This window comes from Balaenoptera ricei, chromosome 6 (assembly GCF_028023285.1).
Source record: "Balaenoptera ricei isolate mBalRic1 chromosome 6, mBalRic1.hap2, whole genome shotgun sequence".
In the NCBI taxonomy this organism is placed as follows: domain Eukaryota; kingdom Metazoa; phylum Chordata; class Mammalia; order Artiodactyla; family Balaenopteridae; genus Balaenoptera; species Balaenoptera ricei.
In genome coordinates this window covers 87,955,849-87,969,821 of record NC_082644.1, presented here as the reverse complement: position 1 = coordinate 87,969,821, position 13,973 = coordinate 87,955,849, and the positions used below count along the sequence as shown (strand labels likewise).

Here is a 13,973-nt window from a genome sequence, read left to right as displayed (position 1 = left end):
TAGGAGCCATAGATGGAAAAAAGTGCTATGGGGGGCTTAAAGCAGGGCTAGGTAAGGGAAGGCTGATCCTGCAAAGCCTATGTACAACATATTACTTGAGTTGGGGAAAATCAGCATGATCGAGATGGCTGGAGAAAGTCATACAACGTTATGATGCCCGTGTAGTGAAAATTAGACTCAATAGAGTAATACTTACTTGATTATTTAAGCTATCTCTAAAGAGTAGGTATTTCACAAATAGATGTACAGAAGATGAATTAACACATCCAAAGCCATGTAGTTTTAGGGCTAATTCATTATTATGTAAACTTTTTAGTTAGTCAACATATATCTGGGCACTTCCTGTGAGCCAGGCACTATGGGAGATACAAAAGAGCATAAAATATGGTCCCTGTTAGTAACTCCTATCCCAGTGAAGAGCCAAGATGTCAAGTAAAGGCAAATGAGTACCACCACCATCCTCTGATCTGTTCTTTGGTCAAGGCAACTCCAGCAACTTCGCCTCCTGCAGCTGCAATCTTAGGCTGTCCATCATTCCACTGAGTTCTGAAGAGTATAGCCTTTTCTGGAAGAAACTCCTTTCTTCAATGCTTCAGGCCAGTTTTGAGTCTCAAAGTAAGTGGACAGGATATCAAACACTGTTAGAAAGGTAAACAGAAAACATAGTGACCACACAGAAGAAAAAGAACTAGTAAATGACTAATGAGGAAAAAAGTGTTCTGGAATATTTCATTCAACAAACTTACTCTACCACACATGGTACTAGATCCTGGGGAGACAGAGGCAAAGACACAGGCCCTGCTTGCCTACAAGGACCTCAGCCTACACTGAGAGATACAGGCCTGTGAATGGACAATGCTGCAACAGAGAGGAACACAGTACAGTTGGAACAAAACAGGCCCTGACATGGCCTGGGATGTGGAGGGGAGCAGCCAAGATGCCTGTGAACTGAATCCTGAAGGACGAAACAGGAATTCACTGTTCAATGATAGATTGAAGGCATGGCATTCTAGGACAAGGGAACAATTTCAACTATCTTTAACATAGTTGGGAACCAGGAAGAAAGTGAAAACTGCTTCTGAGAGGCCAGAATACATGTCACAAAGTACATACAATAAAGTCCAAGCACATCAGTCACAGGAGAGACTGCTTCAAGGGCCGTTTATACTGAAACACAATGCAAAGAAGCAGCAGCAGAACTAATACACGTTAAGCATGGGCCATGTGAGCAGTACCTTGATTGATGGCCAGTATCTCTGAATGATAGTTTTTCCCATTCTGGCGTCTGACCATGTATTCCTGGATTGGTAAGCGAGCAGTCTTGACAGAGTGTTCTTGGGCCTTTTGAAATGTCACCTTCTGTAAATCACAAATATTTTTCTTATAAAAATAATACACAAGGATAGTCTCATTGTAATATGCAGAGCAAACTGTAAGAATCCTCATGTACCACCACCCCAATTTCCATCTGTAATCATAATTAAATGATAAGTGTATTAAAATTAAGTAGCCTATGGTAGAATGGAAGAAACTGTAGATAAGGAAAAATGGCTTGTGCAGCAACACCTCACTTACTTGGGATTCATTTATCTGCTGGCTTCCACTCACTGCTACTTACAACCAAGAAGGAAATAAGTAAAAAGAGGCACATCTGCAGCCACAATCTGCATCCAAAAATCCAAGCCATCTAATCAATGAGAGGAGAACACTCCTAGCCCTAACTCAGTAAGACCCAATTCTGGACATCTTGAGTTTTCAGTCATAGCCAATTGGTAGCAGCAGATCAGAAATAAGGGAGACAGGATTCAAGTCAGGTATACCACCAGCAACAAGACAGCATTAAGGTATGAGAGCATATAGCCCAATGAAAAGGAAAGGCTCTGAAAACTACAAAAAGAAGGCAGAACTCAAAAAATCCAACAATCTGAGGCCATTTAGCGTCAGAGTACAGTAACTAATGTCCCTTTAAAGATGTCCCTGAGTCATGGACTGAAGTTTAAATTATACTCACTACCTTGTAAGAAGCTCTGGGAAGGTCCTCTACCTATTTGTAATTTCAGGATTAAAGGTTTAGATTACTGAGAAAATTAGCATACTTAGGTTTGGAAGGGACCTCGGTAGTTAACTATTCCACTCCAACCACCCATCCAATGTTTGTCTATCCTCTATGAACTTTCTCCCAGATGGCCTCTGGCTTTAAATGGACAACCCTTGTGACAGGGAGTTCGTGCATCCTAGGGTAACCCATTTCAATTTTGATAGTAGCAGTTAATAGGAAATCTTCTTGATATTGAGGCAAATTTTCTATTTTCCCTGAGACTTCCAGTCATCTGTCCTAGCTCTGTTCCCCCAGGGTCACACCAGGCAAGTAAAATGGCCCTTCCACAAGACAGCCATTCAGATACCTGAAGGCAGGGATCATGCCCTATGAATCCTCTCGTCTCCAGACTGACAGCCTCAGTTCTGTTGACTTTTCCTTGACTATGATTTAGTTTTGAGTCCCTTCATTATTCAGGTCAACCCCTTCTGAACTTGTTCTAGCTTGTCAATGTCTTTTCATTTACTGTCCCATATTGACTGGCCACCGTGAGAATGGTCTAACCAACTGGAACAGTGTGAAGCAGGCCTAGCACCTTCTTTGTTCTGACACTGGACTACCTGCCTCTCAGATTCACATGAAACACAATTCCAAAAGAGAACGTCCAAAAATGTTTTAAGTGATGCAATTCAGATGGGCTAAAGGTACAGCTACTCAAAGGACTTCTTTGAAGGATAACAGTCCTTTGCATATATGAGCTATGATTATGTTTTAAGTCTATTCCTTTATAATCACTTTGAAATGAAGTACAGAATTCAAAGTTAGTAGGAAACTTGGATGCTGCCCTGAAGGAGTTTACAGTGTAGTTTCTGTTCTCTGAACATTTAAAGATAAAATGACTCCCCTTGAAGAAATCTTGTTCTTAGCATATTTCTGTGAAGAAGCCAAACTCTTAAGTAACAACTAAACAAATCTTTGTGCCAGTTATTTTTCAGTTTAAATGTTGGTGGAAAATAAAAAGAGGACAGTGTGTTAAATTTGCACATCTATAGATCATACACTGCTCACTGGCCCTCTAGAATTGTCTGCTTCAAAAAAGGGGATGTCACTCTGCTGTGGAAGACTGTATTTGGTTGTTATGTCTCTTCAATCTCTTTTAACCTTAAATAGCCCCCATGACTATTTCAGTTTTCACTACATTGACTTTTTTGAAAGTCTGGTCCAGGTGTCTTGTAGAATGTCGCACATCCTGGATCTGTTTATGATTAAATTCAGTTTAAACATTTTCTAATAAGAATACTTCACAGGTGAGATTCCATCACATCAGGAGGCACATGTCACTACTGGTGATTCTAAGTTTGATCATTTGTTAAGATGGTGACCTCCAGATCACTTTATTGTAATGGTACACTTTTGTGGGCTGGTACTTTGAGACCACTTGGAATAGTCAGTTCCCTCACAACCTTTCGTTCAGTCAATTCCCTGAATCAATGATTACTCTGAGAGTGACAAAATGATGATTTCTCAATTCTATTATGCATTTCTCATTTATTAGCTGGCATTCTTTAGAGCTCTCTCCTCCCCCCACCTCCTGCCCATTTTTTAGATTATCACTATGGAGTCATGGAACTCTGACTTTTTTAGAATAAATGCAATTCAGTTAAGTATCATCTGTGTCAAATATGTGTATGTATCTCATATATACATGAAAAAATACACTCACATATATTAAAAAGTATATATATATAAAATATACCCATAAACACATACTTGTGTGATCACAGACTATATCAAGAGGGATACACAAGAAAACCATGGTTGCCTCATGCAGCGGATACTGGGTGACAAGGATGAGAGGTAGACTTACTTTTCACTGTGCTCCTTTTTATACATTTTAACCATTATATCATTATTTATTAACTATGCAATATGCTATTAAAAAATTATCTCAACAAATATTTGTATAAGAGAAACATATTTCAAAACTCCAATTATTCCAATAAAATTCCAATTCAACAAAAGAAATCTGGACGGTCCTACTAAGGTAGAGATTATGGGATAAGACTTCTGTCAACAGGGAATATGGCCTAAGAAGGAACAAACTGCTCTTTCACAAAGAACAAACAGCTGGTAAGAATGCTGAGTCAAAGCTTCCTTGGTCAAGATCAGAGTCATCCTTGCAGAACCGAAGAGAGGAGAGAAGAAAGGAATTCAATAATGGTTATTTATGTAATTACCAAATACTTCCCATTCCAGTCCCTGACTGGATTCTGTCAGGTCGGTGTTGCTGACATTGCTGATGAGAAGAGAGAGAAGTTGGCAAGTAGGAGGGCCAACCTAGGCAGAATAGGCTCCTACTTCCTATTGCTTCTGAGCTTTTAGGCCTTTTGGCCTAAGATTACGACAGGGCAAGGATTTCTTTCTCTAAAAGAAAGCGCCACTTTTCAAAATGCAGTTGTCAGGCCTAAAATGTACACCTACCTTCTGAATGCTTTCATCCACAAGTCCACCAAGGATGTAAACTTTGTTTAGATCAACATCTTCAAGAGCTAATGAAAAAATGAAGGCCACTGAGGTCAGTCTGTTTTATAATTTCTAAATCCAAAGACTGTAAAAGGAAAGAATTATTAATGATAAAAGTAGAAATTTAATGAAATAGAAAACAAAAAGATAGTAGATTTGCTAATTAGATTTGCTAATTCCCTGAAAAGATCAATTAAATGTCAATTAATTAGACATATCTAATAAGATATGCAGACTCAACACCATTAGGATTCAGAAAGGAGGCAAAATGTCAAAGGAAGGTAAAACTGAAGAGAATACTGAGATCAACTTAATACAATAAAATTGAAAATTATGCAAAATAGATGATTTTCTGGGAAAAAAAATATTTATCTAACATCAATCTGAGAAGGGTCGATGTGAGGAGGTGACAAGGAAAACTCACGAGGATTACCAGGTAACTCACAAGCTCCAGCTGAGGAAGGAGATCCTAAATCTGTGCAGCTGTGTGCACATGGCAGGACAAATATGAAGCATTCATTGAGGTCTCTGTCCATAAGAGGTGTGCAATTAACGTCCATTCCTTTTTTTCTTGGATACACCTTGGGTGGCTTTAACAAACTCTGACCCCGGGAATAATGAAATAAAGGGCTGGATGCAATGTGCTACATGAATGCATGCAGTAAAGTACATACCATGTTCTGAGTCAGGAGTCAGGTACACAAGGGTTTCCAGAGGAAATAAACTAAAGCAGTCTTCTTCTGTTATGTCTAGCTGAAAAATGTAAACAATCCAATGTAGTGTGAACTAGGTTAAGACATAGCCCACGCTGCAGCAACTAATTACAGGGCGTGTAGTTTCTATCAGGCATGGCTCCAGGTACATCAAGAGGATACATGTCTGACAACCTGTTCTCAGAAAGTGCTCAGCTGGGTAGCGGAAGTAGAAAGGTACAGACATTCGACCCTACAAAATGAGACAGAAAGTGATATGAGGCCCTAAGAGACATACAGGGAGCATGCCCCAGGACTACAGAGAGGGAATGACAACACCAGGGACAATGTTCTAGCAAAGGGAATGCTGGAACAGGGTTTCTGAGGAGGTGAGATTGACACACGTACAAAAGGAAGAAGTATTCAAAGTGGACGGAATCACCTAAGAAAAGCATGAAGACAGGAAAGCAAGGGGACTGAACTGCGCGGCTCTTAGGGTGGATCTGTTTGGCTCACATACAGGAATCATAAAACACATACAGAAAAGTAAAGCTGGGAATGGCTGTGTTACAGGAGGGATCGTTAAGGTAACAGCAACCATGACTAACTGTGCAGCACCACACAGGGCGCTTTTCACACTCGGTGCCTCTGAGGACCTCCCTGGAAAAGGCCACACTACCCAGTCTCAGCTACATAATGGAAACACACAAGGGCACTTTTAGTGGCACTTCTTAGGCACTGATCTGGATTCTTGCCTGTATATCAATCACTACATTTAAGAGATCCTAGGGAAAGTATTGAAAGTAACTTAGTACTCCCTAAAACTCATCTTAAATCCATATTACTTCCATAAGGATTCTCTCTCTTTCCCCCAAAATGCATGTTCCCTAATTCTGCACTACTAAGAACAAGAAAGGAATCATGGCATGTCCCTAAAACATTCCTGGTACATAGTCTAGCATACAATACACTGGATACAAAATACAGCCCTAGATACTGGTAATATTAGTTTGCCAATGCAGTGGAAGGATGAAAATTTTAAAACATAAGAACTGATGAGAGGTTCTAAATTTTTAAAGATTGTAATAGTGAAAACATATAACATATACACATAAACATATTTTTTTTACATTGAAATGTGAAAAAGTAAAAAAAATTTACTATTACCCCCTCCAACCTACTTTTCACATGACAATTTAAATAATATGCAAAATGAGGCTTACCAGATAACTAGAAAATCCATCATTCATCCTCAAACACTCTTCATACAAGGGACTGTCTGTGGTGAATCCAGTGAGGCAGATCCAAAATGGCCTGTCAGCTTTTTTATTTGAACCATACAACCTTCGGATCTGTCCAGCCAGTCTACTTAATTCCTTCGAAGAAGTAAGGACAACTTATGGTAGGAACATGCCCACTCTTTCTAAATTCATTATCAACAAATGGTTACTCAGTAAGTTCACTGAATATTACTCTGGGAAAGCTCATGAATTCAATGGCCCTTTTACTCCAGGAGTGAGTACATGCATGTATGCACGTGTGTTACATCCCATGGTATCACACCTTATAGATGAAAGTTAAGGTAATGATACTAGCCCAGAAAACCAAGACCTCTCTCTCCTTCTGGATCTGCTGATATATATGTATATATAAATATATACATATATGTATATATAAAATTTTTCTTTTAGCTTTTACCTAAAATCTTACCATGTGGGCTTCCCTGGTGGCACAGTGGTTACGAATCCGCCTGCCAATGCAGGGGACACGGGTTCGAGCCCTGGTCAGGGAAGATCCCACATGCCGCGGAGCAACTAAGCCCGTGCGCCACAACTACTGAGCCTGCACTCTAGATCCTGTGAGCCACAACTACTGAATCCCACGCCTAGAGCCCATGCTCTGCAACAAGAGAAGCCACTGCAATGAGAAGCCGCGCACTGCAATGAAGAGTAGCCCCCGCTTGCTGCAACTAGAGAAAGCCCGTGCCCAGCAACGAAGACCCAATGCAGCCAAAAATAAATAAATAAAATAAATAAATTTATATATAAAAAAAATCTTACCATGTGATGGTTACTGTTTATTAAAAAGAGACTAGATTACTGTGCAGACATTTTTATACTCCATCAGTTAAACTTGGCACCTTCTCCCTAACTTCAGGAGCTGTCATAGGTTTGGAAGTTTTAACTTTCCATCCTGATTTAGAGACATCACCCGTATAGAAAGGTAATTTCACAGTCTGGCCTGATTTGGTTCAGTGCAGGAAAAAAAACAAAGCTTTGGATTTGATTTAATCTGATATCTCAATTAATATAAACATTAGAAAATTCTTAGTTGATCTTTTCAGAGGGATATAATTAGAGGTTCCATGGAAGAATCCCAGATCCTAATTTCTCTGAAAAACATGCAAACACTAGCATGTATAACAGGGACGTTGGAAAACAGAGATTTCTTTTGTGGTGTAAGGCCTAAAATCAAGGCCCAATATTGTGTGCCGCTTTGATATCTGGTGAAAATGAGAGGCCTTGAATGGCCTAAGTGCAAGTTCCCCTCCCAATTCTGCTCCCATGGGTAAGGTTCACTAGCTAAACAATTTTTTTAATTTTTTAATCAAAGGGATTCCTTTGATAAAGGGTTCCTGCTATCTCTGAGTAGTGGGTTTCAATTCTCTGCCAGCCCATGGAATTATTCCAGCAAACCAATCACATCTTCCTGTAGGAATCTAATTTCTTGATACTACAAAACCTACCCCCCATGGCCCCTGGTTGTTCATTCTGTTCCCGAGTGCAATCCCATGTGGCCCTGCATGATATCCAGTGTCATCCTCCCCTCGGGCTGAGTATATGTGACCAATAAACTGCTATCGATCTTATCTGTCCAGTGCCGAGTGTTGTGTGTTCAGCCATCCCCCAGAATCATAGGGTGAAAAATCCCTCCTTCACCAACAGGGTAAATGGGCGGCTTTTAAAAACACACACACTGTAGAAAGACCTCCCACCAGGTAATCTCCCCACAACATGCAACCAGGCAAATATTCCTCTCCCTGGCAGAAGGCCAAAGATTTCACCTCTGGAGAATTAAACCTGAAAGGCTCCATCTAGACTGGGGATACCATAAGCACAGAGGCAAAGGCAGTGGGCTCAAAACAGAAGATAAAGGAAAAAATTTTAAACTAAACCATATGTCTATTCTCTTCCTGATTCTTTACAACAGCCATCTCAGAACTTAGTAGCCATGTGTAGAAAACTAAACACATTTGCTGGTTTACTAGAGAATCACAGAAGCTGGAGCTGGTCATGTTCTTTGTGAAAGCCGTTCCCACCTGGACCTCCCTCATGTGAGCAGGAATTCAGAGTTCAGTGGATGTTTTACCTTCTTAGACATGTGGTGGGTCATACTCAAATCGATACAGAGTCTTGGTCCTGAGTGTTTGGCTTCCAAAAGTCTTTCCTTGGTTAAGGATCTCAGAAAACGTTTGCTGTGCTGGGGGCAGATGCCTAGAGTAGAAATATCAGAAAGGAATAAACATGGAAAAACTGAAAAATGTTATTCAGTAAGAAATAAATCTCCCCAGCCAGGTGAGTACTTTTTGCATATGAAGAGAAACTGGAAGCTCATGCAAGGTATTCGTTCATTAGGCAGTTTAGGTATAGCAGAACGGTGAAATGAGTGCTCTGGAGCACACTGCTGGATCTAAGAAGAGTTCAGTTTGTTCATTTATTACCTATATGATCTTGGGCATGTTATTTAATTTCGTTGATCCTCAATCCCTTCACCTAGAAAATGAGGATAATAAAACCACTTACCCTTATGGTAATCCACGTAAAATTCTTAGCACTGAACCTAGCACACAGTACGGAATAAACATTGGCTGTTGTTGGTATCATTCTTTCTACTTCTGGGCTTATAAACACATACATGCACTAGACAGCTTATATTTGAAAGGCAGCCTCAAATGTTGCTCTCTTTGATACTTTGATTCCCAACAAAATAGGCTAATAGGTCCTATCTCCCAGATGTTTGTTTTACTTAAAAACACTATCCCTACTCTCCTAGGAACAGGCAGATACCGGTTTGCTAAGAAATAAATATAATTACACCAGCAATCTGATTTATTGTTACCTGAATTTTCTACACGGTTGGCTTTTCTTCTTTCTTTCTCTTGTTTTCTTTTACTCTTCTTTGCTGCAACTATCTTTTCCCAGTGTCTCTGTTTTCTTTGGACATTTTTCTTATGTTATCCAGAAAACAAAATTGTTTGAGAACTTCATAAGCACCAAAAAGGAAAATGAATATTAGAAATAGTTACTTAATTATTTTTTTAATTTAGATTAAAGTTAGGAGAGAAAAAGGGTATTAGTCTTAAAAACAAAAATGGACTAGATTGTGTTTAGAGAAAGCAGAACCCCAGAAAAGAGATGTGACATGCCCAAGGTCACAGTAAATTTATTAGGGACAGAGTTGAGATTTCCTGACCCTTCTGAGGTGTACAAAAATTCCTCTTAATTTTACTTACTTTTTCTATGACTCAAATGGAACTGAAACCTTAAACCAGGAAACTCATCCCTGGGAATACACCTAACTCATTCCCAGTCTTTTTTTTACCAATATCTATCCTTAGAACGGGGTCTCTGGGACATTCCGTCGTCTCAAAGCCCGTGACCATATACAATCCACTCCACTCACCGAGTGCCACACTGCATTGCTTGTAGGCAGGGTCATCTCTTCTCGATGCTCACATTCCACATCAATCTGTAGAAGCTGGAAGCTTTCAGAGATGCCATCTTCACCTGTGTCCTCTAGGGTGACTTCTTGCTCCTGCAGCACGTGTGACTCTGTTTCCTGAGCGCTCCCTTCTAACTTCCAGTCCATGTGCTTAGTCCTCTGTCCTTTTCACCCAGATTAGGAAAAGGTACAATTATGTGAGAAATTACATTATTGAACTTGCAGAGGTATTTCCCTATATCCAAATGACAAACAGGGTTACTGCGTTACTTAAGGAGTAGAGAAGTGTGTAAAATACTAACACAGATTAACTGAACTGAGAAAAGCATGTGTGTCTTCTAGAGAAATAAGTCAGCACAGAAACCTTTCAGGAGTAAGGAAGCCAAATTCACTTCTTAGAAGACAAGCACAACTCCTGACAACCCCAAGAAATCAATGATTATTCACTGCTGCAGTGACACAGATAATGAGTTCATTTACTGTATTCTTTGAAATGCACGTATGAGTTGAGGGCAAGACAGAGATGGCAAAATCCACCTATCCCATTATGTTTCTGTTTATTTTCAAAACCATTCCTTTAGCAAATATTTACTGAGCACCTACTCTATGTAAAATCCTGTACTAGAAACATCCTGGGAGGTTTAGAGCTAGCCAAAAATTATGGTAAAGAGTGGCCCAAAACCAATCAAGAATTCTAGGTTGCACATATTCCCTCCCCCGACTCAGTATCACTGCAGCAGAAAGCCACAGTCATAGTGGAAACGGCTAATATCCATCAGAAGTGCCGAGGTAGAAAAATATGAAGAACCATTGTTACAACACACTTAACTAATGTAATAATTTCAAAGTGGTGTTCAAAATCCTTGAGGAAGATATGACTAAGAAGTGTTCTAGTCTACAGCTAAGTGTCACAGACAAAGAATGGTATAACCATTGCTCACAGCTGCTCCTCTGAGCCTAGTGTGCTACCTACATATTAGGAAAAGTGTATCTTTGAAAAAGTAAATCTATGTAATATGATCCATGCACATGGTAAAAAGACCTAGTTGTAAGAAAAGTAATGATCAATTCTCTGACCCTTTCCACCTCTAGGGGGCAACGCTTGTTAACCAGGTGTTTTTAGTTCTTCTGGTAATTTACTCCTTAACCTGAAATCATATGCTTACATCATTACTTCTTTTTTCATCATTACTTCTTGATTCATCAACTTTCCCTATGAAACACTAAAATTCAAATCACTTTAATTAGCCCCTTTTATTTTTAGCTCTTCTCTTAGTTACCTTGACCTTTAAATTCTTTTGAGGTATAATTTATACACAATAAAATGCCAAGATTTTAAAGGGTGTAGCTCAACAAGTTTGTGTGTCGGGAGGGATGGTGGGGGGAGGTTTGAAGGTGTGGGAAGTGAGGGATGGGAATATACCAGCTCAATGAGTTTTTGACAAGTGCATAGGGCCTGTATTACCCACACCCCATCAAGATATAGAACATTTCCATCACTCCAGAAAGTTCCCTTCCTTCTGCACTTTCCAAGTCAATCTCCATCCCATTCTCACTGCTTTCCAAACGCAATCATTGCTCTTTTTTCTATAACCATAGATTAGCTGTGCCTTATAAAATGTTATTTAAATGGACTCAAACAGTGTGTACTCTTTTGAACTTGACATTTTGCCCCACAACTTGTTTTTGAAATTCATATATATTGCTTCATGTATCAGTAGTTTGTTCCTTTTTATTGCTGAGCAGTATTCCACACATGAATATAGCACAATTTGTTTATTCTCCTGTTGATAGACATTTGAGATTTTTCCAGTTCGTGGCTTTTACGAATAAAGCGGCCAAGAAATTCTCATACAAGCGTTTTTGTGGACATATGTTTTCATATCTGTTGGCTAAGTACTAACAGAAGTGCTGGGTCATAGGATGGGTGCTATTTAACTCGTAAGAAACTGCCATCAGTTTCCCAGAGTGATTTAACATTTCACACTGCTGTCAGCAGTCTGTGAGAGTTCCAGATGGTCTGCATCATCCCCAACATTTGCTGTTGTCAGGATTCTTAATTTTAACCATTTTTGTGTAGTGGAACCTCACTGTGTTTTAATTTGCATTTGTTTGATTATTAATGATATTGAGCTTTTTTTTCATGCAACTTATTGGTAATTCATAATATATCTCTGTGAGATACCTGTTCAAGTTGATGACATTGAAATTAAAATGGAGTTATAGTTCAGGAGTACAAAAATGGGGTTGGGTGGCCATTGAAGATCTGGTCTCAGGCACGTCTGCATCACTGAGAACTTGAATTTTCTCTGAACTGTACCACACCCAAGGACACCATCAGTCATACTCAGAACAACACCGGCCAGCTGCAATATTACGGTCTCAAGGTCTCCCCTTGTAACTATGCAACCACTTCAGACCCCAACCAATCCTTACTTAATAAGCACCCTTACTTCTTGCCAGCTCCAATTACAATTCTTGATAAATAACTCATTTAACTAACTGTAACCTTGCAGTTTTTGCCTTTATAAGCTTGCCCCGCTTTGTAGCCTGAAGGAACACAATTCAAGTGCTTCTTGAATCTGTGTCTCCCATGCTATAGTCCTCAATGTGGCCAGAATAAAACTCTTTTCTATTCCTATTATAGATTGCTTACTGATTATTTGTCTGGACACTTACAATGGCCTATATTGATCATTAATGATCATCCATTGTTCTCTGCAATATCTGGTCTACCTGCTGTTGCTGTTCCTTAAACATACCAAGGATATTCCCACCTTAGGGCCTTTGCACTTGCTGGTCTTTCTACCTCAATCCTCTTCCCCTAGATAATTATATGACTACCTTCCTCACTTCATTCAGAATTTCATTATCCAACATGGCACACTTCTTACTTATATTTTTTGTCTGAACTTTCCCTTTCCTATAATGTAAGCAAGTGTTCTGTTTGCTTTGTTCACTACATCCTCAGTGCCTGGCAACGAGCTTCGTACATAACAGACGCTCAATAAAGACTTGCTGAATTAATAAATCCTCCACTCCACCACCTCTGCGTTGACAGAGGCCTCAGAACTTTTTTCTAACCCAAGTCCCACCTGATGAGCATATCCCTGGGCGCTAAGTGATGGAGGCTTCTCTCATCTCCTCATTCTAAGTTTTAGCCACTAAAGCCGGCTCCACTCCTCTGTCACCTTCAGCACTAGAACACCCTGACCCCAATCTCGAGTGTACCCCGCGTGCAGGCCCAGTCTGGTCCATAAGCTGAGAGTACGACGGGAAGCAGGAAGGAATAGCGCCAAGAAGGTGGGGGACATGAGGCCACACGACTGCTGGGCGGGCGCCTGCTCCCCAGGCGTCTGGCCCGCCCGCGAACGAGGCGGCACTCCCAGGCCGGACCCCCAGCCCCCACCCCTGCCGGCAACGAGGCCCCGGCGTACCTGAACCCGTCACCTCACGCAGCAGCAGACGAACCTACCAAACCCCGCCTCCAACTTCACTTCCGGTTCCTGCCCCTCTCCGAGTAGCATTCTGGGAGTTGTCGTTTTCAGCATAGCGGCTGTGTGTTGCGCGAAGACTTGGGCTTCGGCTGCCGTGCCCACGGTGGTACTAAGGAGCTGCGTCCCGTCAGAAGCTTGCCGCGCCTCACTGAGCCTCCGTTTCCTCGCATGTTAGCTGGGCATACAATCCCAGCCGCTCGCCGACCGCACAGGGCTGCTGCAGGTGACCAGGCGCTTTGATGGCTGTCAAGGGCTGGACACGGCGAAGGTGGGCTGAAACCAGACTCGAACCACCCCTCATCTCGCAACCTGGGGGCCTTGCCTTTCCCTGGTCTCCCTGGGCTTCCCCACAACCAGAAGAGCCCACGAGCTGACATAGTTCCCCTCACCACTAGCTGGCCATCCAGGATCATAAGATATCCCGGCTTGGGCAGATCACGAATGAGTCTAGCCTCTGGCCACTCTCCCTCCTCTTTCTCGCCTCGCAAATCCACGGGGAAA

At 41.0% G+C, this 13,973-nt stretch overlaps 1 protein-coding gene across 1 annotated transcript; it reads right to left on the bottom strand.

Annotated features, from left to right (window-relative positions):
• Window positions 1-277: 277 nt before the first annotated feature.
• Window positions 278-13,467, bottom strand: TRMT10B (tRNA methyltransferase 10B). Its single transcript, XM_059925110.1, has 9 exons — window positions 13,413-13,467; window positions 9,937-10,139; window positions 9,373-9,481; window positions 8,623-8,747; window positions 6,477-6,629; window positions 5,236-5,314; window positions 4,520-4,587; window positions 1,236-1,359; window positions 278-638 (listed from the first exon to the last, which is right to left on the bottom strand). The coding sequence occupies exons 2-9, from the start codon at window positions 10,120-10,122 to the stop codon at window positions 532-534; spliced, it is 951 nt and encodes a 316-aa protein (XP_059781093.1). The 5' UTR covers window positions 10,123-10,139; window positions 13,413-13,467; the 3' UTR covers window positions 278-531.
• Window positions 13,468-13,973: the final 506 nt, after the last annotated feature.

Coding starts and splice junctions, on each gene's coding strand:
- TRMT10B (XM_059925110.1), bottom strand. CDS start 10,122: ATGGACTGGAAGTTAGAAGGGAGCGCTCAGGAAACAGAGTCACACGTG. Junction 8,748..9,372: donor CAACCGTGTAGAAAATTCAG/GTAACAATAAAT, acceptor TTTCTACTCTAG/GCATCTGCCCCCAGCACAGC. Junction 5,315..6,476: donor ATGGATTTTCTAGTTATCTG/GTAAGCCTCATT, acceptor TACATTTTTCAG/CTAGACATAACAGAAGAAGA.